The sequence below is a fragment of the Colletes gigas genome, unplaced genomic scaffold (assembly GCF_013123115.1).
Source record: "Colletes gigas isolate AHSC1104 unplaced genomic scaffold, ASM1312311v1 Colletes_gigas_Sc00007, whole genome shotgun sequence".
Lineage (NCBI taxonomy): Eukaryota > Metazoa > Arthropoda > Insecta > Hymenoptera > Colletidae > Colletes > Colletes gigas.
Genome location: NW_025106636.1, coordinates 2185888 through 2208917, shown reverse-complemented (window position 1 = coordinate 2208917; position 23030 = coordinate 2185888). Strand labels below are relative to the sequence as shown.

Sequence of the window (23030 nt, the reverse complement as noted above, 5' to 3'; positions counted from 1 at the left end):
CATACGTGAACGCGTATGCCAACACGGCCGATATCGATCACAGAATTATACATTCACCGGACACGGCATTTCCTACGCGTTGCCTCGTCGCTCGCCAATTTCCCGCTGCGAAACTATCGATAGATGTACGTTTCTGAATCTTTGATCCCCGGTGCCCTCGAATTACTTCTTGCTCGGTTATCCTACCCTTCCCACGATACTCGGTACGAGTACAGATCTTTGAGTAATTAAGATAGTTGGTATCTGGTCGAAAATGCGAGACATTCCGACCAGACAGCGACAGCAGCTTTTTACCAGGTCATTTCCAGGCTACGCGCGCCGTTTATTGGCCGCCAGATGCGTGCCCGTCGACATATGGTTCCCTAGCTCTCGAATCGCGCATACGTTGCACGCCTAATGTTAAATGCATATATTACGGGATATGACTGACCGCCCACGTGCGGCCTGACACGATGCTTTAATCTACCGTTCGCAGTGCACCCTCGCCACGTGTGCACCTACATCACCACCGACGCGACGTCAACTTTCGACCAGTTGCCCTAAAGCGACCGAATGGCTAGGTCACGTTTCTAGCAACCCGTTCGGACGAATTTCCTCGCCTAATCTTAGGGATACGTGGTAATGATTTGAAACTTTGAGAAATAGCACGTTTTGTCATTAGCACCGTCTCCCATAAATATCGAGAAGAGTTTCAAAAATCCAGAAATGTTCCCATTTAATAAAGATATGTTTGCCGAGAGTGACTATGCACCAAGTTAAGCGACCGACCGACCGTTCAGTTCCCATGGATCGTCTAGAGCCTTCGTTCGAAGAAATTTCGCCATTGGTAACATCTGACCTCGCGCCGTGCATTTACAGGTCATTAGAGACGATAATTCTACACTGTCCAATTCAAAATCCATTGAACCTAACATTTCTCTACCATCTGCGTCTATGCCAGTAGCTGCTAATGCTCTTTCGGTTAAAGTTCAGACCTTTGCCCAAAGTTAGATCGTGCAACATATGTATTGACCGATTGTTCCGAAAAAACAAATTTTTAATTTGTTTATCTTATCGTTTGATGTATAGGAAAAATTGTTCGTATCGAACTCTTTGTCTGTGTTTACCCCGTTTATCGATTGGACGTTGCGCGTCTCTTTTCCATCAACCCTCCAGGCATATTCCACGTCGTGGCCAGATTGTAACGAACATAGAGTGCTGGCTGTGCCTTTCGCCGATCCGATTTCCAATAAATCGCGATTTGCTATTCCCGCGGAGTTCCTGTCGGTTCTCACGGTGTGCTCTTTGAAGACTTTATAGCGGCGTTTCTTTCGCGATCGGGTACGAGAAAACCGAGTCTCTCCGTTGGTCGCGGCTCTCGACTTTGAAAAGTTGGCAGACGAGGGAAAGGGAGGAGAGGAACAAGTGTCGACGACTTGCAACCAGGATTGGTAGGCTGCCAAGCAACCCGCACAACCAGTAACCGCTACTATCAATCTCGTTTCCGTGCAATCTCCGTTTCTCCTATGCCCTGTCTCTTTCCTCTTGCCTCTTTCGCTGCTATTTAAGATCTTTGCTGCTGCTGCAGCTACTGCACACCAGCAACAGTGTTTCAACGAGGGAACTATGGATTCGCGTTTCCCTAATTACTGGCGCGACGTATCTTGAACCAGTGCCTATTTAACTCCGTCTTTCTCGCAGATTATTTACATGGCGAGGGGGTTTCCTAGCGTCGAAATTAGAAAAGAATTCCCGGTTCGTTCCCTCGGTTTCCACTTGTAATTACTACGAAATATCATCGCCCGGCGCGGAGCACGCTCGGCTCCTCGCAGTTGTATTTTCAGCAACGTGTCATCCGGTTCGCGTTTTACGCGGTGCGTTTATTTTCGGAGGAAGAGAGAGGGGTGAAAGGGGAGAAAAGAGAAGAAAGCCGGGGACGGCGAGGCGAGGAATTACAGCGACGCAGACCCACTTCAAAGGAGTCCTCGTTACTTTATTAGCGCGTGCCTGTGCCTCGTAGCTCGCGGAAAGAAAAATCGCGGCTTTGAATCTTTGCTCGTGAAACACTGGACAAGTTCTCGGGAACGACGGCATAAATTTCTCCGCTTTCCTCGGAAATCAGGGAACGGGTTTGTTCTCCGGAGACATTTTCTGCTTTTCGAACCGTCGGAAATTATCGACGTCCAAGTACCATCCGCTCCGCGCGGAACTCGAGAAATCTCACGATCGAGAGCTATGTTCGACTATGACCGAAGGTTGATTCTCCGCTTAATGCCGCGGTTTCACGCACTCGCAGATCGGAACTTGAAAGTTCTACAACCAGCTCGCACGATCAGAGCCTGTAGGTCGCAGTTTCCCCATCCCTGCTTTAATCTTGAGAGTTTAAAGAGGTGACCGACCACGGAGGAAACAGAGATGAAGAAATAGAGGAGCGATCGTGTCAGTTATATTTGCCCGGTGACGTAAGGGGACTTTTGCGATGCGCTCGTTCCTCATCGGGCTTCCTGCTGCTTCTGGGGACGAGAAACGAGAAAAAAACAACAGGTCACGGCTGCTAACTTAGACGAGGAACGACTGTTCGACCGAACGACGAACGCAAGACCACTGGATTGTCTCTCCGTCCAGAAAAAGAGCTCGAATACAGAGAACGTCAATGCTCGAAAGATATAAACGGATACACGCAAACGTTGAAACGTTGAAAAGCTCAAAAATATTGCCCATTCTCACGAATCGATCCTGCAAATTAGTTCCACCGAGTCGAAAGCTATCGGAATAGCTTCGATCGATAGTTTCGTTTTAAGCTCTCTGGGAATAGTCACGCTTCGCGGGGCACGTGGTTGTCTTTTATTAAATTCCCGGAGCGAATACTATTTCGGAAACAAACTTTCGGGTATTAAATATACCGAATCCATAAATTGGTGCATCGTACGGTGATGGAAATCGGATTACGGGGAAAGTTTCGCCAGAATTTGACGTCTTTCGATACTCGACGGGGCCGCAATTATCCGAACAAACCACCGTGCGTCTGGGAATGCGACGCACAACGATCTTCCAGCAACCGTCTAACCAGTTCTAATTAACCGAGAACGCTCGTCGAGCTTAAACCAGCGAACGTCCTACTTCCAAACGAGACAGCTTTCTTTCTGTTCGCGAATCGATCCGAAATACATTTATTTGCCGCTCTACCGAAACGATGACGAAACGAGCCTGGAAACTCGACTAACCCAGAGAACAGGAAGGAATCGCGACGAACGAAGGAACCAGAAAAACATCGAGGAGGAACGCGCTGGTTCCACGGGATTAAGAAACGTTCGTCCCGGGACACAAAGACTTCGGAATCCCGCAGTCCGTTTCATCAACATCAGCACGCCTTCCTCCCTCCAGAGTCAGCACTTCCTTCCTGGCTGTAATCCCTCCTACGAGCCACGGGCTCCTTTCTTCCTCCCCGCATCCCTTAAACCAGCGATTCAGCCGGAGCTGGCAACGAGTCTTTTGTTTGTGGACCGGTTCCTCCCTGTTCCTCGAATCATTTATTCCCCTCGGCACGACCGTACGCCTCCCTAGATATATCCCTCCAGTTCGGAGCTTTCTTTGCCCTTTTTCCCGTTCCCCCTCAACTTCTTCTCCCCCTTTTTGTTACCCTGTTCTTTTTATACCCTTTCTCCGAAGAGCCATCTCCATCCCCAGAGGCAATGCATTTTAAGACGGTCCCCGATTCCACACGGTCTCCCGGATCAGCTTCATCAATGAACACGACCCCGCCGTCCGAAAGCTCCTTGTCCGACCTTCGGCCGGGTCGATCGTGGCTTTGCCGCGACGATGACGACGACGACCCTACTTGACCTCGCTTCATCGACCATGCGGTAGACTTGGACGCGTTGGGTCGGTAGCTACATTCGACCGACTGCTAACCTTTTCGATACAACCCTCGAACGAGCTACGCAAACGTTGTTAGCGGGCCATGGTCTACGGTTGGCCCACGTCAAAAGTCAATTAACCGCCCTGGAACCGCGTCAGTCTCGCTAAAATGTCGTTTGACCATTTTCGAACTGTTCCCCTTGTACAAAGTAACTTGGCCATACTCCGAGATCGATCGAAACGGTAATTAATAGTCAGTCGCCTACTCTTCGGGAGGCTCTATGAAAAGAACAGCATCGATGATTCCGTCGCGCTGTTACGAAGGATTCTATTTCTGTCTTGTACGTGCTTATTTTGTCGAGCGAACGGTCTTACCTTTTTCGAGATGCTGCGACACGGGACTTTGTATCCTGGGCGTAGTCTGTAACTGTGTGGCGTTCCCAGGACGTCCTCGGGGCCTCCTTCCAGGTCGTGGCTGAAATACAAACGAAATACATTTATTTCGCCGGTCTGGTAATCCAGAAATATGGCTAACACGCGCGGTCGCGACTCTTATTCCGCAGCGTCGCGACTCGAAATCGCAACGAATTTCTTTCTGCGAGTTAGCACATTCCGGTCGGCCGGTTTCCTCGATAATGGTTCCCCGATGTCACGCTCGATTTCCGCGAAAAAACGTAACCCGCGACTCGTAATCTTCCTGACCGAGTCTCTCCGTTCAGGTATCGAAAGTCTGTTCACGAAGCGCGGTAAAGTGCAGCAACGCCGTCGGGCATAATCTCCTGGCCGTGTAGCTACATCTTTTTCCACTTTGGTGGCTGAATCGTGACGTGGATACGCGAGTATCCGCGACCGATATTCGCCAACAATTCTTCCCTCGATTATGGAAGTTTTCCGAGTCGTAACGTGATATTAGAGTCGTCGAAAAAATATATCTGCATGCATAAATTTATCGTTCGTTTGATTCGTATGGCAAGTTTTACGATACCGTTATAGTTCCATTTCTTACGATTTTCGTTCGCCGTCGAACCGAGTAGAATCGTACGAGAAATCGTAACGCGTATGTATGGCTCGTATAACCATTCGCGTTCGACTTGGAGCGATTCGACTCTTTGTCGCGCCAAGGTAGGATGATCGTAAGATCGGTCTAGCTCCTTTGTCATCGCTCGTAAAGTCACGCCACCCGAGGAGCCTAAGCTGGACAAAGTTGGGAATCAAAGGGGGGTGCGGGCGGGTCGCGTCTTTGTTCAACCGGCGCATTTATTACCGTAGATAAACGCGACAGCGTGGAGATAAACGGGGTACAGTGTTTCAAAAACAGGGTGATACCGGAAGAATCTAAGCAGCTTTAAAGCCCTTGGGAAACAGGCAACCTCGATCCGTCGTTTGCTACTTGATTCTTCGTACTTCGATATCGTTACGAGCATTACCGGCTCTTTTTCTTTTATTTAAAGTTATTACGTAGAATATTTGATTTCGATTCGTGTTTATAATTCAACGATTATTGTCTGCTCTTACGTTCACTTTGTATTTCCGAGGATGATCCGTGGAGGATCGAAACGTAATTGGAGCTGTTTCATTTGTATTCCTTTATTGTTATTATTTACGAGGATCGTCGAAAGTAGGCCAATCATTGACACCGTTGCTCGAACGTTCGCTAAAATCGATATCCACGGTAATCGTCGAAACTGTTCTCGCGGACCACCCTGTATAGCGGCACGTAAACGGGCCACCAGATACCCGACGAAGGAAACGAGAGAGAAGGCGGGACGTAGGCGAATTTACGAGCGTGGAAAGAATACGCGGCTGGATTATCGGTCGGTGAATATTCTCGAGGAACAAGCCCTTGGGGGAGGAGCGCCAGACCGCCTCGGGAGAAATTAAAAGCCAGCGTCGGTCGTGAATATTCGAAAAGGCGATCGAGAATTGCCTCCGAGGAGATTCCGCTGATAAGGGGTTGCGAAGGGAAGGACGAACTCGAGTTTCGAAGGCGATGCGACCCGCAGTTTGGCTCTATCGGATCGAAAGAAAAGTTGCCCGTTCGAAAGAGCGAACTTAACGCATTAAGCGCCATTTGCAATTTCACGTACATTCTTCTACAGTGAAATCTTCGAAACGTATTTAAGCTCTGTTCCTTGATAAAGTTGTTGTATATAAGAAAAAAGGGATATCGGAAATATCTGCTTTCAATGTTTGCAAACTCGCATTCTACGGACGTTCGAAATCGGTATTCTCGAAAACAAAGCTTCGAAAAAATTTATTCCCCACATTTTTTAGTCCAAATCTGGTCTAGAAACTGTTCTCGTCCGCAAGTACGGTCGGTGTTCTCCTCCGTAACAGCGTTCAAAGAGGCGCCGGGTCCAGATCGCGACCCCTCTGGTAAGAGTGCCAGAAAAGAAGACTCCAGTCTGTTTTATTGTGAATCGAGGTTAAAGTATCTGGCACGGGACCAGGCATTTCACCTAGGCCGTCGCATTCCGGCGGATGCACATGGCCACGCACATTATGTGGCCCTTATGTAGCCTTGTGCGCCTTCCTCGCATACCGACCAGATCCCCTTATGTAGCCGCGGCTGCTGATATACGACTAGTGGTACTTACACACGCGCTCTCCAGCACGCACACACACATACGCACACACGGAGACGAGCATTAAAAGGGGAGACCGTCGTCTACACGAGGGAAGCCCATGAAATAAATAGTTTGCGCCGTCGCTCTCGGCTTTGTGTCGCTCTTGTTGCGCCAGTGGCGTAGTCGACTTCGATATCCGGCAACTTTCGCCTCCCCCCTCCCCCCGTATTCAAGGAATGCGGAATAAGTGGGGCGACCAAGGAATCCCGGACGACGAAATTATTAATGTTTCGTCGCGACGCGTACGAGGCGAAGATCGTATCGTCGTGCGGTGGTGGTTGCTCGCTAGCAAAAGGGTGGGAATCGATTTCAACGGTAACCAGAAGCAAACAGACTCACCGGGGACTTTGCTACCGGTTTCTGACGATGATTTACGACTGCTATTCGCCGACGGCTGCGTTATTTCATCGGCCCGCGAGCTTTACTTGGTCGCGGTATTTCACTTAACCCCGAAACGGATAGGGTTCTCTTGGGTCATTTCGAATTCAGTTACTTTATTTCACGCGTTTATCGCATCGTAGGAGAAAAAGACCATTGCACCGCTTCCTAGAAATATAGCTTGTCAAATATGTAGATACATTGGAAATCGTTTTGCCAGGGGCTTTGGTACAAACGTTGCTGTATATCAGGATCGAAGAGTTCCGAGGCCTGTGTTCCGAAATTAACCCTGTAGAAGAAACGCGACGCAGGATCGCTGCAATCGGGTCGTATAGTGGTCGAAGGATACACGATAGAGGTTGTAGGCAGTCACGGATGATCCTATAATGCCATTAACGCACCGAGCAAGCTCCGCGATGGTAGTGGTGTATCGTCGCTACGAGCGGATATAAGCGGATAGCTCCTTTTTCCGGCATATGCTAATCTAATTAATGGCTACACGGACGTTCGGGGCAGCGTGTGCGTACACGGAGGCACTCGGGCTCCGGTTAAGTGGTTACCTGTGTAACTGGAAAAGATCAGCGCGCAGATGTGCAATGGCGTAGGTAACGGGGAGACACGGAGGGTGCGTTAACGAGCAACGCGGATCAGCTTCGATAACGAGAGACCTTGAGCGGGACAGTCATTTTCTAGACCCTCGAAGTGGGTAATTTTAGTGTTCGGTCGCCGTTCGAAAGCAAACTTGGCCGCTAAACGCGGTGCAATTTACGCGAAAGGCGACGGTGATTGGCTTACAACTGACCGGGCGTTTAGATTCCAAGGGCCTGCGATCGGTGTCCGCTCGTAAACTTCGTAACGAAGTTTTCGAGGAAGCGGTCAAATTGGACCAGCACGGAACGAGCTTGTCGTCCTTCTAACAGAGAAGACAACCAGCAACTTCGCTCGGGACGGAATTCGACGCGAAACTTTGCGCGGAAAATAAAATTTGCGACAAGTTTCGAGTTGCATAAGACGACGAACAGTTCGCGTAACTACTCGCTGGCCTTGCGTGCTTAAGGTGGTTATTCGAGTTCGAGTTAGACTTCGGTCTAACAGAATATCTGTAAAAAGAGGAGTTTCACTTGAAATGTATGAGAACGTAAAAACGTAGTGCACCGTGAACGCCGACTCGTTACCTCTTTCGAACCGTTCTTCGCGTTACGAGCGTCATTATAGGTCAAGGAATCGACCGATTCGCCAATTGAGATGATAAATCGAGTGAAAATCCCAGGCGATGCTAATGCTGCGTTTCTGTATGCATTAGGTCAGATTATCGCAAACACGGTGCTTTTGCAAACGACGATAATAAACTCGGATTATAGATTAATGTACCTGTCGACGCAAGAAAATGCTTTCCAAGCAATCGACTTGACGCAACGGTGTCCTATATACACGCTATGGCGAGCAGCGTGCAGAAAGGCCATCGTGTACGCCAATGGGAGCCTCGCACTGCCGAGCAATCATGGCGACCGAGCGTATTACGTGTCGTGCACATTACTGTCTCAAACTTTGTACGTGTACAACGTACACGGGATGCTTGATGTACTTCTCTGGTGATGTCCGGACAAACTCGACAGTCGTAGAGCCTACGATCGATAATCAATTCCAACTAGCTCTCGATCAATATCAGATTTCAATAAATACGAACGACGATAAACAGCAGATCGTTTGCACATGTATTGAAAAACTGCAGACTTTTTTAACACCACGTACACGTGGCTTTCGATTACCCGTTCTTTTTAATTTCCACTCTCGAATCATCACAGATTAATGTAATTGATATTTTATCTATACCATTACTTATCTCTTTGATTTCCATCTTTCGTTTAACAGAGATACATAAACTTGAATGCAGCCTTAGAAAGTTGTAAATCATGTTTTATCTACGAACGATATGTCGTTTCTACAATACTTTCATCCCTATCACAATTCACAACTATACGATCAACTTGTGTTTTGTAAACTTTTATCTTAGAAAGTTTGTCGGTGGCATAGTTTAGCGATACCAAACTCTAAATACGTCTGTTGTATCGTCACGATCGCCAAGAGTCGTTACTTTCCTAAACACATTAAGCAAAGTTCTTTGCTATGCTCATATAATTTTTATCCATTCCAAGAACTTGTACGTCTTCCTAATAGCTCCGCAAGGGCTGACTAAAACGTTTGACCCAATTCTCAGTTGTTTCTAGGACCGATGTTTCTTTCTTTCGTCTATGTATTCCGAGACTTAAGAATCAGTCGTGCGTTCGTGCTCCATTACGCGCCGACCCACCAGACGTGGACACTGTAGCCAAACTTTTGATCGATAGCGCGCGCAGACACTAGGGTTGTCGCGATAAAGCTGGCAAACTCGCTTTTTTACCGATTTTTCCCGTCTACCCTTCGCGGCCAACCGGTTCTCCGGATACCGGTTACTCTTTCCTGCCTATAAACTGGTCCACCCATGCGCCGGTGACCCTTTCTACACCGCGAGCATCGTCACCATTTTACCGTGCCCAGGAACGCCGATGAATCTCTTCCAGTGCTTAAGTCCATTCGTGCGAGCAACGTTACGTCGAAATTCTCGGGAACCTTGTTTGCGTGAAATTTCGTTTTTACGGTGTTGAACGAATTCACGTAACTGGTGCGTATCGTTCGCCTTTGACATACGACAAGAGCCGCCGAGAGAGCGATACGGTCGACGCGTGACTCGTTTTATCTATGCGCATATTTGACTCACGTACGAGTCAAGTATCTCGTAACGATCGACAGTCAGGAAGGATGCGTCTGTTCGGTTGGTGTACCTTGACGCGCGATAAACGAGGACTGATAACGGTCGTTTATTCGCGCTCGTTAACACAATGTATGCTATCGGTGTCTGAAAAGAACGGACCTTGGAGAATTCGGTTTGCTCGAAGATATCGAGAGGGAACAAAAGCCGCGACAGAGAGGTTCGGTCGTGTTTTCTACCGCTTTTCTAAACGATAACGATCGTTTGTTGGTAATTTCCAGACTTTTCCAAGTCGTCGGCGTCGTTCTTTCAGAATCTTGGTCCATTCGTCTCGCAATTAACGCGTCTTTGGGCTCTTCGACTGGCAGCTTCGGTCGACGTAATTGGATTACGCGTCTTACAAGGAAGTCGCGAAGCCGAGCTTTTCATAAATTCGCCTCCCGGGGCGAGTTTTCCGCTTATGAATAATTGTCGGCTAGCCGGGGACCTGTCTGACTGAGGGACCCGGGAATACGACCGACAGACGGGCAAAAGCGGTCGATTAAATATGACTGAACATTGCTATTCGCGGCTGAACGAACTCGAAGCAGAGATTCGAAGAGGACGGGCCACCTTTTCTGCACTCCGACGTGCTTGCTGGGAATAACCAACGGTCTATTAATCAGAATTTCTCACTGAAAAATTCAACGTCAGTTTAAAAGCGCTACGTATTCCTGGATAGCTTAATAGAAATCGAAAAAGATTCAAATTCGCAGGTTGCGTTGGTTTCCTCTCGTGTACCATTTCGAACACTAAACTTCTCCTTAAGGTGGTGAATTATTTTTTACGAAATAACACCATTTTTTCATCTATTTCGAATAAACGTCTATAGTTTATGTCTGACAAGAGACGATCCTGTTTCCCTCTGCGCTCCAATCTGTTTTCTTTTCTCGCCGCAGCGGTCTAGTAGTAGAGGTCAGCCATAACCCGCCGCGTCTCGTCTCTAATGCTTACACCATTTCGAACGAAAACATTCTCGGGTACAAGGATCGAAATTTTCTTCGGACGTTCGTGTCTGTTCCAGGCAAAGAAATTGTTTCGTCTCGCTGAAAATAATTTGCTCAACGAATTGGGCAAAGGGGAAAGAAATAGAAAGGAAGGGAAAAAATAATCCGCGAAGCCCCGGGTAAAAGTTTCGTTTCCGTGCTTCCTTGAAAAGTGCCGGCTTGGCTAAATCGAGCCACCCCGTATACGCATTCATGCATAGTACATGCGTTCCCGTCGTTCGCAAAGAGTCGCAGACGCGTTTATGTAGACATCCATACATATGTAGACGCGTGCGCGCTCGCACGGCACATGGCCGATGTGTTCTATATATAAGCGCGTTTCTATGTGACCGGTGTGTGTATGTAACGCCAACGGACCGGCAGATATTCCGATCGATCGTACCGGGTTATCTGACTGCCAACGAGAATTCATTTTCCCTTCCAATTCGTTCCCCTTTCTCTCCTTGCTTACGTTCGTCCTTCTCTGACTCTCACTCTCTCTCTCTCTCTCTCTCTCTCTCTCTCTCTCTCTCCCTCCCTCCCTCTTCCTCTCTCGCTTGCTCGCGCACCCATACACCCACCCTTTCTCTCTCTCTCTCTCTCTCTCTCTCTCTCTCTCTCTCTCTCTCTCTCTCTCTTCCTCCGTTCTGTCTTGCTACTCTTTCTATTTGTCGCTCTGTTTCACTCTTCCTCCTACACACGTATGGATCTCCGCGCACGTACACTACCGCTCAAAAGTTTCGTCTCGAATGTCAATGAGAAAGAGGTTCTTGAATTTCTTGCCAACGGCAAAAGATCGATGATCTTGCTCCGTGTACACTTTTCAAACAAAATAAACGCCGCACTGTTCGGTATCGAAGAAAATAAATAATCGTCAGTTCCAGCAAGCGGATTATTATTCAACGTTTTTGACCCGTGCAAACAAATCATGTTGTTAGATAAACTTTAATACATGCAAGTACACCGACTGACAAAACATTCGTCGCACTATTTTTGCACGCACAAATAATTACAATTCGGTTAAATTAGGTCGAGTTCCTGTTAAGCGTCTTATGTAATTACAAAAACATTTTACAGTGTTTCTGAAAATCTGTTCGTTCACGTTTACAAAGATTGTTCGTTTGGAAGTACATAAACGTTGCGGAAAGACAGCCTCCCATTGTCAAGTTTTTTCTTTCGAATAACGCTACAATCTAATCTTCTTTCAGGCTAATCAACAGTTTGTCTATGTGTGTGTCTTGTTCGTTTTCATGCGTCATACCAAAGGTCCTGTTGTTATCTTCTTTCTAATCTTCTGGGGTAATGCGAGTCGTAACCCATGTCTTTTGGCATATTTTATTGTAGTTATGTTTTCTTTGTTTTATGGACGACGTTTCGTTTTCGAGAAAAATGCTTTGAAAGTTGGTAGAGCGCGCACTCGCTAGATTCGTTCGACCTCGACTCGACGGATACGTTAACGATATCTCGTCGAGTCTGAAAATTGTTCGAATTCTTAAGTGCTTACACGAAACGAGTGGTTTTTTTTCGAACTATACCGGTTTCAGCAAGGCATACTAACTTGCAACTTTGCATACGTTACGCACACTCGCGGCAGAAATCTATAAACTCGAGTGTACCGGCACTCGACTGACTTTCAAACTCGTTTTCGTGAAAACGAAGAGAACGCTTCCGTGGTTCCATTTCTTTAAAAAATTGTTCAATGTTCACGGAGATGCGATGCTATTTTTCATTGATCGTAGCAAGTTCGACTTTTGACGCGTAATGTATCCCTCCCACTTCGTAACCCGTAACCGCCCCTCGTGCTCATTAATCACATTACGCGTGTATACACTCGAGCGAAATAAAAAACGACGTTCTCTGGGAAGCGGAAGTCTTCGTTATAACGTTGCAACGATCAGAGAATTTCGCAGAAATATTCGAAGTAAAAATTGAATTTCAGAGAATCGAGGCCACGCGTGACACAATTTTCGAAAGTTCGAAGCGGCTACCAATGCCGATTGCAAATTTCATCGCGTCGGACAGGTCACTAATTTTCTTGCGGCGAGATAACGGGCGCGCAACTAATTACCGATTCCCATTGTTTAACGATCTCGATGCGATTAGAATTCAGTGTGCGTCGAGTGCATCACTTGCCGGACTATATTTTAATATTTCTGCTATAATTAGCACGGGCGAGCGATAACTATCGCGATAATTACATTCTCCGTGTCATTTACGGCCGACCTGCGAGTTTATCGATCGAACGTATTACATTATATCCGACGTGGAACGTGATTTCTTCTCCAAATAGCTACTACGTAGATTCACGATTTCCTCGAGCAAAGTATTTAAAAAGAATTGCGAGAAGTGTTTCTCGCGCGTCTTGTTAAATTACTCGACCGACCGATGTAAGGAGATTGAAAGATCGGTAGCAGATTAAGTGGAACATGGTAGGACGAGTAAGGGGATTGCGAGCAGCGTCGAAGGCTGTCAAGAACATCCGACCCAATACTACTTGTAATTCCTTCCAAGGCTGATCATGTATTTCCCCGGCGATATTAAGTAAACGGATGTTTCGAATACCTCGTGTCGGCGGTTCCGACTAGCCTAGCAACTCGCCGATGGTAAACTCGTCGCGAACCAATCTCAAGTTGTACGATCGCGTTCTATTTTCCGAGCAGCTTGATAAGGAAATCGCATTAAATTCACCATTAAAGGCGGAGGTGGCAATCAGAGAGCGAATCTTTTGCGGTGGAACACTTACTGTGTCTCGTGGCGCTGGAACCGTGGAATTGAAACCAGTTCGAGCCGGTCACCACCATGGTGCACGTTTATCCATGAAAAATGGCCGCGTCCGTCTCGCTTGACTTTCACTTACTTGACACAGCACACAATCATTCGCCGATCGCCGGCTTAAATTAGAATCGCGCGCGTCGCGCCACGAAACCGGTAAATATGTATATGCAGATTTATCGTCTTTCACGATTCCGTGTTAAACATCCTCCGGGCGACGCGTTCCTCCGCTGCAACAATTATTCTCGATGTTCACTGGGCCTTTTGAAATCGATCGAGCGATTCTCGCGACGATATTTGGACGAGCGCGACGTATTCGACAGGGGTTACAAGTAAATTGGATAAATAATCCGTACGCGGAGCGTGTATCCAAGCGAGATTTATAAATGTGGGGTCTGGGACCGTTGCCAGTTCGAAGCGCATTTCACTCGCGACGATCTACGCGTGAAATACAGTCTATCCGGTCTAACAGGTATTGGTAAAGAATCTGCCGCGAACGCGGGTCGAATAACCTCGAACTCTCCACCGCGAGACCGGAGCGTATTCGCGTCAAATATGGCTGGTCGGTGGAATCGACGCGACGCGCTCAAAGAACCGCAACTGTGTCAAACTCGATAAGGGGAGCAGCCAGGTTAAACCTGGACGCTCGAGCGAATCCCCAGCCCCCGCCCATGAACCGTCCAACGAACCGGCGGATTCGAACAAGCTCTCAAGCCCTCGAGCTCTAGGTGTTCGTTTTCGGCGAACGCGCGGCAAACTTTCGAGCAAAGGTAGCAATCGCGATTCGACCGAGAATCGTCGAGATCGTTTTGGGTCCAGTTCTGGCTGTCACTAGATATCACCTTTTTAATTTTCGCCCTCTATCTGCCCCTCCTCTACCGATTCTTTCTTCCACACCCGTTCGTGCACCCTCCTCGTGTGTTCCTGAATCGGTAACGAGCACTTGGGATCCCGGAACTCTCGGAGGGAAAAAAACGATCGCGGAACCAAACGGATAAACGCCAGTCGCGAAGCGTCACTACTCGTACGCGCCGATACTCGACGCGGACGGCAACAATAGGAATATCTTCCCGTCGGAGTGGGGTGAGAGCCGCGAGGGTGGGGGCAGCTTCACCCTCGAGACGACGACGACTGCTAGTCGACAAGTGTAGAGACGAAAGCGCGCAGACGATCAGACACGAACTGCGACACGCGCGGCCCGCAGTGCTGCCGTCTACTGGTGCTTCGCGAGCTTCGTGGAATCGCCTCCCCCACCAGCATACCAACTCCCACCGTACAGTTTGTCCCTCGCCGTCGACCGAGATCGGCTCCCCCTTCGCTGAACCTCAACCCGCTCTCGACATCGCCCTCCACCCCCTCTCGCGACTCCTCCACTGACAACCCTGCCCTACCTCCCGACTCTAACCTCTTCTTACCCCTGGCTTCCTTCTCCCTTCTCCCTTATCCGTTGCCACGACCCCCGCATCTCCAGACCCTAGGCAACGAGCAGCCGCCTTCGAAAACCGGGAGCGTCACGCGAGCGACGATAATATTGCAAACGTGGCTCTCGTTGATGCATACCCGATAAACTGTCGGGGGCTTTCTCTCTCGCTCCGTTCCTCCACTCCCTCCTCCGGGACACGGTTTCTCTTTCGCGAGCATCGTACCAAATCTATCCTCGAACGCCTCTAGGATCCTCCGTCGTGGTTCCAGGGTACAGCGGGGCTTGATTGTTTCGAGGGCAAAACATTTTACGAATCCGTTTGCTCGAGGAATACCTACAGCGTCGCGGTTGGTTCACCCATAAGGGGGAAATTCCGAGGATGGCGTCAGTTTTTAGAAACGTCTTAAACGAACGAATATCAGAATAATCAAATCGAGTTAAAGATTATCTCATGAATTATTTCGCTAGAGTAGCTACGATCCATTGCCGCGAATCTTCTCTCTTCCAACTAAGTACATATGTACTTATTTCGGAGTATTCGAATGCCTGTAAAATATTCGAACGCTAAACTATTCGTATAGCCCCGCTGTGCCCTGTTCGAAAGTCGAAACTCATGGTTTATGAATGACCGAGATATCGTGAACGAAAATATCAAGGGCTCTTTGATCGGGGTCTGCGCGCGATCGATCAACCAAGTGCCATTAGTTTCCCAGCCGACCGAAGCAAACTGCACGCTTTAAACGTTAAAGGAGATTGTATTTCAGAAGAGCCCGAAAGCGGAGCAACACGAAATGCTTACAACCGATCGGGTTTTCCAAGATTTTTCGAGCGAAGCTTAAACAAGATTCGAAAATCGTCGAGCTCGTTACTATCCTGCTCCTCATTCGCGTGTTTACCGACGTCCTCGCAGAATTCCTGTCGCCGATCAGTCGTCGAATTCAACAGCACCATTTGATAGTATAATTTTCCGAGTTGCGGAAGCGTCGTGCTCGTTTGCATAACACTGCGGGGCCACAGTCAAATCGGACCCAAGATTTATTAAGCTCCCTTTCTTTGTCGAGAAACAGAGGGGACGGCGGAGGAGTAGTGGGAAGGTGGGGGGGAAAAACGGGGGAGAATCTTCTTTTGTGCCCGGTTCCGCGAGATCTCACGGGCCGATGGTATCTAGAGCAAGTTCGCATCGCTCCGGCTCGAACGAGCGCGTCTCCTTTCGAGTCTGCTCTACGAGAGTGCCTTCGCTAATTTCACCGTGGCGTGTACGCGAGCAGAAGCCGACATTGTACGCGGAAACCCATTGTGAGTCGACGAACCGTGAACGAAATGGCTACCTTTACGCTTTGCCGGCTACGGGTACGCGAAATTTATTGGCAATCAATAGCGAACAGGAGGAGCGCGGACTTTCGTGTCCCCCGCTGTTTTCAGGCGACGAACGCTCCGCGAACTCCTGGATCGTGTCCAGCTATAGAAATCGGTCCACGCGATCGTGCTTCGAGTCCAACGCCTCGATTCTTCGGGAGATCTATTCGCGTCAGGTACACGATAATTGCTTGTTTCGTTTAAAACTATTCGCATCCCAACGATATAAATAATTCTAAATTGTTCCGCGATTCGGATGCACGATCTCGGGTGTATAATTTTCTGACCTCAACCGAGTCGTCTCGGTTGACCTATCGCGGCGCACAATTCGATCCGCACGGACACACCGCAGCACGTGGAGGTTCGCGTGCGATCTAAGAATCTATAGCCGAGCACGCCGGGCACCGGAGAGGCTCGAACCGATCGCATTCCAGGACGATAAATAAAAGGGGAAATTATCCGTAGGGGGCGGTTCGGCCGAGGGGGAGGGCGTTATGCATAGGCGATGAAACACGGAAGGTAGGGCGAGCCAGTCGCGGAGCGTGGCGGCTTTATTTATGCGGCTTACAAAGTATCGATCCGGCACGTCATTCGGGAGTAGTTCGGCCAGCCGGGAACTTTGTTGTTGGGAACTGAAAGTTTCCAAGCGGGGAAACTCCAGCACAAACAGGTGGAACGGGCGATGAAGGCCTTCTGGCGCCAGCCGACGCTACCGTGTGCGTGCAGGTTACCCACACAACCGTGTGGCCCGGCTGCACGAGAGCCACGGGCGAGGGACGTACACGTGCAACGCAACCCACCGCGCGCGTCAACAATATTGAGAGAGTCGGCGCGAGGGAGGGGCTACAAACAACCCTCCGTCGCGCGACGGAGGAACAGAGACAGCCAGAGATTCAAGGAGAAATTGCCAGGGTCAACCCCTTCCATCCGCCACCGAGATGCCGCGATGGAATAAATGATCCTGTGCCTCGCGATACCGGCCTTCGCTCTTTGCAAATAACGCTGGATTCGCGGAAAAGCGGGGAAGGACGTTCCTGGAAACTGCATCGGGCCAGTATTGAATCGTTAATGGCTCCTTTAGGGGCAATTCGCGGAAAAGATCGCGTGCAACTTTCAAGGCGACGAGGGTTACCTCCAATGGACCTTTCGGGACGAGTTTCGAGGGCTTATCCCCGCTTTCTGTTTCTTTCAAAAGGGATGGCTGTCGTTAATAATTGCTAAATGCGTCGTCGGTTCCGACTACCTTCGTCGGAGAACCGTTGCTAGGATTCTAATAGATTTACAGTAAACGGAAACAAACAAGGCAAACAAGAAGCGCCACCTACTCGGAAGTGGGACTATAATGGCGAAATGTTAATTATAAGTGCTGGGAAAATAACACGCGTTCGGAAACGTAAATATAATCAGCGGGAAGTTCTTGAGGGCATGGAAACAAAATTCTCCGCGATACTTCAGGCTGAATAATTTATTCGGAAACGCGTACTCCGGGGAGGGGGGCGGTCGTGCGACCGAACGGTATCGCAGCAATTAATTTACATGCCATTTTCCACCCGGAGCGTTCCATCCGATGCTTCTCTTTTTCCCGCCCTTGTATCGAGGAATTTAATGAATAACCTTCCCCACCTGCCTCTGCTCCCTGCCCCCTGCCCCTGCCCCTGCCCCTGCCCCTCGAGCGTAATAGTTCGATCTTAATAGGGGCCGGGCCGGCTCTTCCGGACCCCGTCGCCCGATTAAACTTTCATGAAACTTTTGATGCAAATTTAATTACCGCGAAACTGAGTCGCGGCACAAAGGAACGAAGAGCATCGTCGGGGCTCCGTTTGATCGATTCCAGAGGAATTCCGGAGAACGAGTAGCGCGGGACGCGCGTTCGATTCGCTCGGAAAACGGGTAATTGGCGTCTAAAAGTGTCAAACGACAGCCTGGGTCGTCCAGCGGACTCGCAGACGAATCGATACGGTCCCTCCAATCCACCCTCGGCGGACTGTATAACGCGCTATTAATAAGCGGAAGTATTTCCGTCTATACGGAATAAACGGAAAGCTAGCTGGTTCCAGGACAGCCTCGTTAACGATTCACACCACCCCACCTCCGACTGCATGCTCGCTCGCGTGCAATGGCGCGGACGTCTGACTGGACGTCTGAGCGAATAGCACCCTGAACGTAAACAGAACGGAAGGGAGAAAGAAACCGGAGACGTTCCGGTTAACCTAGACCGAAACGGAGGAAGAAACGACGCTTGGGCGAACGAAAAACGATGGAAAAAGTTGCGCAAAGTGGGCTGACAACGGGAACGCGCGAGCCAAAGGACAAGCCTCGGCCCGGATAGGCGAAAGTTGTAGGAATTCCGGATAGTTCGGGAACGAAATCAAGCAATTTGCAGGCTGATGTTTTGCGTTAGCTCTGGCCGGGCAGGGATGTGTTTCGCGCCAACCATCAGCCGTCCCCACCATCCTCGCCCCCGCCCCCTACCCCTCCCCCACCAGCGTGACCTGCCCGAGAATCAATACAGCTACCGACCGCCGCCCCAACCCCATCCAGCCAGCCACCCCTGCCCCACCTACTTTCCACGCTACGCATCCCCTTTCGCCATTCTCGAGTGCCGATTCCCATTCTGGGTTCGCAGCTTCAGCCCGTCGTTCCCTGCCCCCGCCGAACCCCGACAGCCCCCTCGGCCCGCGCACACGTTCCTCTTTCTGCCACTCCAATCCCCCAGGCCTGCATTCTCTCCTCTCGCCGTCGTCTCCTTCCGTTTTATTCACTCCCAGCCCCGCTGGTCTTTATCCCCCTCCGGCACCGTCCAACCCTTCGTTGTCCTCCCACGTGCCACGAGCCTCGTTCGCTCGCTCGCTCGCTCGTTTTCTTTGGCCCGCCGGTACAGACTCGGTCAACCACCCCTATTGGCTGAACGACCCTCTCAAGCGGCTAGATATCCAGGCGAGTAGAAAGATGATACGAGGCCGATGAAAATGCCAGAGAGAGGAGAGGGCTGGTGCGGGCCAAGCCCACTGGGAGAGGAGAAAGCCAGAAACAAGAGGAAGTTTACGAGTCGAACATTCCGGGTGAACTTGAGCGAGTCCGGGCGAGCGAGATTGGCGGCCAGCCAACCCTCCCCGTTCCACCACCCTTCCCCTGGCCTGGCCTGGCCTGCCCTGCCCTGTCCTGTCCTGTCCGCCGTCGGCCGGGGTGTTTGCCCGATATTTACATTCGGATGAATCGGCCTGTCCACGGGATGGTATTTCGAGTTTGGCCCGTTGCGACGTCTTGTCGCGGTCCTGCTATTCGTTTGGATCGTTAATCGAGCTCGTCGCGCGTGTACCGGTAAATCGATACTTTACCGTGGAAAAAAATTCCTACACCGGGGATGTAAAGTGGTCGGCGCGTGTATTGGAAAAGTTTCGTTTAAACGGAAACGCGTCGAGTTTCGAGAATCTCGGGGTAAGTGTTATGCAATTTCTTGCACGAAGACACCCCTAAGCTAATTCAAATTCATCGGGAACAAAGTCGTTACTCATTGGCAGGACAATGTCGCCTCTAACTCTTCCCTTCTCTGTAAAATGTATCGCCCGATACCCGATAGCTGAGCGACTGCAAGTCACTAGCCATTAGAGTGGCTGACCGAGTAATCGGATATGCTTCGGTAATCGGATACTTTGCAAAGTTTCCCGTAATATTAAGAAACCAAAATGCATTTGCCGATATTTGTCATCTTTGGGGAATAATATAATATTTTAAACTCTGGTCTGATCAAACAATATTTGCAAAACACGCGACCGCGAACTGGTTGTTCCGGTCCACTCTTGTCCGTTCTATTCTCACCCGAACGAGACCCTTTTGTCTTCGTTTCCCGATTAGGAAAGCAGGCGCGACCGGTTCGAAAGGGGACCCTTGAGGTTCTCCTCGCCAATCGGGAACGCATTTAATTGACGGTTCTACCCGCGAGGTTCCTTTTTAAAGAAGCTGTTCGTGGATTTAATGAGAAACACGAGGAACGAGACGCCACGGGGGGAACTACCAATCTCTCTCATCCCCTTTCTCACGTACAGGAATGCGGGCCGAGTGTTCGTGCGGACCGAGTTCCTCCGCGGGACTCGATATTGCTAGGGGATCCCGTAGCGGGGAACGGAACACGGAAGCACCAGGAAGATTATACTGTTACTCGGGATCGAGAAAACAATAAGAAGGCAATACCACTAACAAAATTCGAGAGCTCCAAAGTCTATGGCTTACGGTTCAATACAGACGTGCAAGAGAAACACTCGGTTTACTCCTTTCTTTATAAATATCGCTCGTTTCGAGGAAGAAAATTGATCCAATAGCGATAATGATTCGCGAGAAAATCTTTCGATCAAGCTCTCGACTCTGCGTCGAAGGTAATCGTGATGACTAAGCACGTAACTATGTTTCTTATCGATGAATTTTTAACCTACTGCCGAAGATAAAAACGCGGTTATAAAATCGTACGATACGCAGGTGCTTGAGAAATTATCGCGTTCGATCGATCGCACGATTTTTCTTTATCTTGCGACGAGATACGATATCTCGGAGACAAAATTTCTTAGATATCGCGCTCTCTGACCCCACGAGACGCAACCTCGTTGCTCGAATAAGCCGCGGCGAGAAGCGGGGCGAAGAAATTCAGACGGATATTCGAGCGGCGAGCGTTCGTTCGTAGACCAGCCTTTAAAGTGGTCCTAATGGCCGTTTCCAAGAAGCGTCTCGAAACTGGAGAGCAAGTTCCATTACGAGCGGGAGCAGTCGCTGGCTTAATCCCTTTCGGCGAGTTTTCGAACTCGTATAAGCCAGCTCGGAACTTGCCGACTTAGGGCTGTCGGGCCAACTATCCTGCGAGTCACGAATTCCGCGAACTTTGCACGCAGCCTTCGAGTCAGCTTCCGACAGACTTCGGTCCAGGACGCGCTGCGAAAATTCTCAGCGAGAAGCAGCTGGACGACTGCGATCCCCCCGATAAATCGATACAACGCTGTTAGCTATCGCTGGAATTTCTACGACAACTTGTAGCTAATCCTCAAGGTAGAATGCTCCGGTCTATTCCCGTGTCTCGATTATTCGATGCTCCGTGCACCGAGTATAAACGTCTCGCGTCGCGGCGTTTTTCTTGCCGAAGGTCGCGGAAGAAAGTAATTTCGGAGGCTGGTTCCGAGCGAATCGACCCGATCGGTTGGCGTAATCGTAGCCCGAGCGAACGTCGGACACCGGTGGAAAGAAAATGATTTATGAACAACCGGACGACGGGTCGGGGGATGGGAGACTTCTCTCGCATTAACGAGATTGTAAGGTCGACGGATGGAGAGAATTCAGAGTTCTTCGTGGAACTTTCTTCCCGGGGCACGGAAGAAATTTCAAAGAAGGAATAACTCTTCCTGCAGACGCCGGTAACCCCGGCTGCGTCGGATTCGAAACTTTCAGAGAATTACTCGCTAACGATAGAAAGTTTCGAGCCGGGGACAGGCCAACCGGGGTTAACGTTTCGGTCTTGTTGCCACTGAAGAGTAACTTTGAAAAGTGACTTCTGATTACCATTTCCAACGCGTCCATTGATGGTGCCTTCGGGAGCGAACGAAAGGATTCCCTCGAGTTAAAATACTACCGCTGTAGCCGGTATTTCGCGGTATAGAAGATTCTATCGGGACAGGTTTCGTCTTAGATCGAAACCGACGATATACAGGCCATAGACGCAACGATTTATTGGACGATGACTCGCTCGTCGACTTGTAACGATACTCGTACGACGGTAATATGGCCGCGTAATAGCTACGTATTCGTACAACCTCGCACACTCGACAATTATAGTTGGAACAGTTGTATCGAGCACAGTTACGTAACTTATCGTACGATGAATCGTTACCTCTGACTCCTAATAGTTCCTCGAACAATCTGTTGGACTAGACAGTAATCGTTTCGATGTTCCGTGTCATTCTAACTCGCCTAGATCAGGTCTGGGTTAGGCACCATTACGAATACCTCCACAATTAAAAATTAAAACCATACGTACAGTGCAAGGTACGTTACATTTTGAAATCGTTTTAGATCGGATTTTAAGAGCGGTACGTTCGTTCGTTAGATAGAAAAACAAATTGGGATAGAGATTGTTCGTGTCGTTAAAGATAGGGATCCCGAATGGCAGACGAGACGAGGTCGTCTCTCGGAAGGGACGGTAGAAGCGTTCCGATTACCGTCTCGCCAGGAAATCGAGCGAAGAGGACACGAAGAAGGTGGGGCAATCGTGTTCACGAGGAACGGAAGTCGGCCGCCAAGGTAGCAACGGACACTATTCCCGATTCCTGAAAGCTCGAGGGCGCCGCAAACACGACTTTATTGATTTTCCGCGTTAAAGGGAAGCAGTCGATTCGCGTAAAGTCGCGCTGCTTCTGGAAATGCCTCATCCGCGTATCTTTCAGTCCCGTTCGTTCGAGCGTTCGATTCACAGCGGCTCTCTTATCCGCTAAAGCGATATTTAATATCGATCGAAAAAACAAAGACGACTCGGAAGGCGGCCTCGGTTCACGGTAACGAACGATAAGGCGATAACACGGGCCCCGGTACGTTGAAAGTTGTCTTGCTCGTTATCTTACTGGTGTGAAAGAGGCGTCGCTCAAGGACAGAAAAGTTCTCGAGCTATGGACTCTTTGAGAATTAAACTGGCGCTACACCCTGTTGGAAACTAAAGACCAAGTATGGCAAAGAATAAAGTTGATTCTGCAATTCCGGCGACTTTGTTCAGTTTTGGAAACGTGGCTAAAACTACCACGATAAATATTAACGAAACGAATCTCCGCGACAGAAATTTCGTTCGGAGACGTAGGAATAATTTGCTCGCTAGAATGTTCCTACAAAGGAAC

General features: G+C 49.3%; 1 protein-coding gene across 6 annotated transcripts in view; it reads right to left on the bottom strand.

Moving 5' to 3' along the window:
- The window catches only part of LOC122396356 (probable JmjC domain-containing histone demethylation protein 2C), a 220163-nt gene that overhangs the window by 151296 nt on the left and 45837 nt on the right, over positions 1 to 23030 (bottom strand). For all 6 annotated transcript variants that reach the window (XM_043394668.1, XM_043394671.1, XM_043394669.1 and 3 more), the window contains exon 7: positions 4213 to 4312. In XM_043394668.1, coding sequence (XP_043250603.1) covers positions 4213 to 4312 — 100 coding nt within the window. The remainder of the gene's footprint in view (positions 1 to 4212; positions 4313 to 23030) is intronic.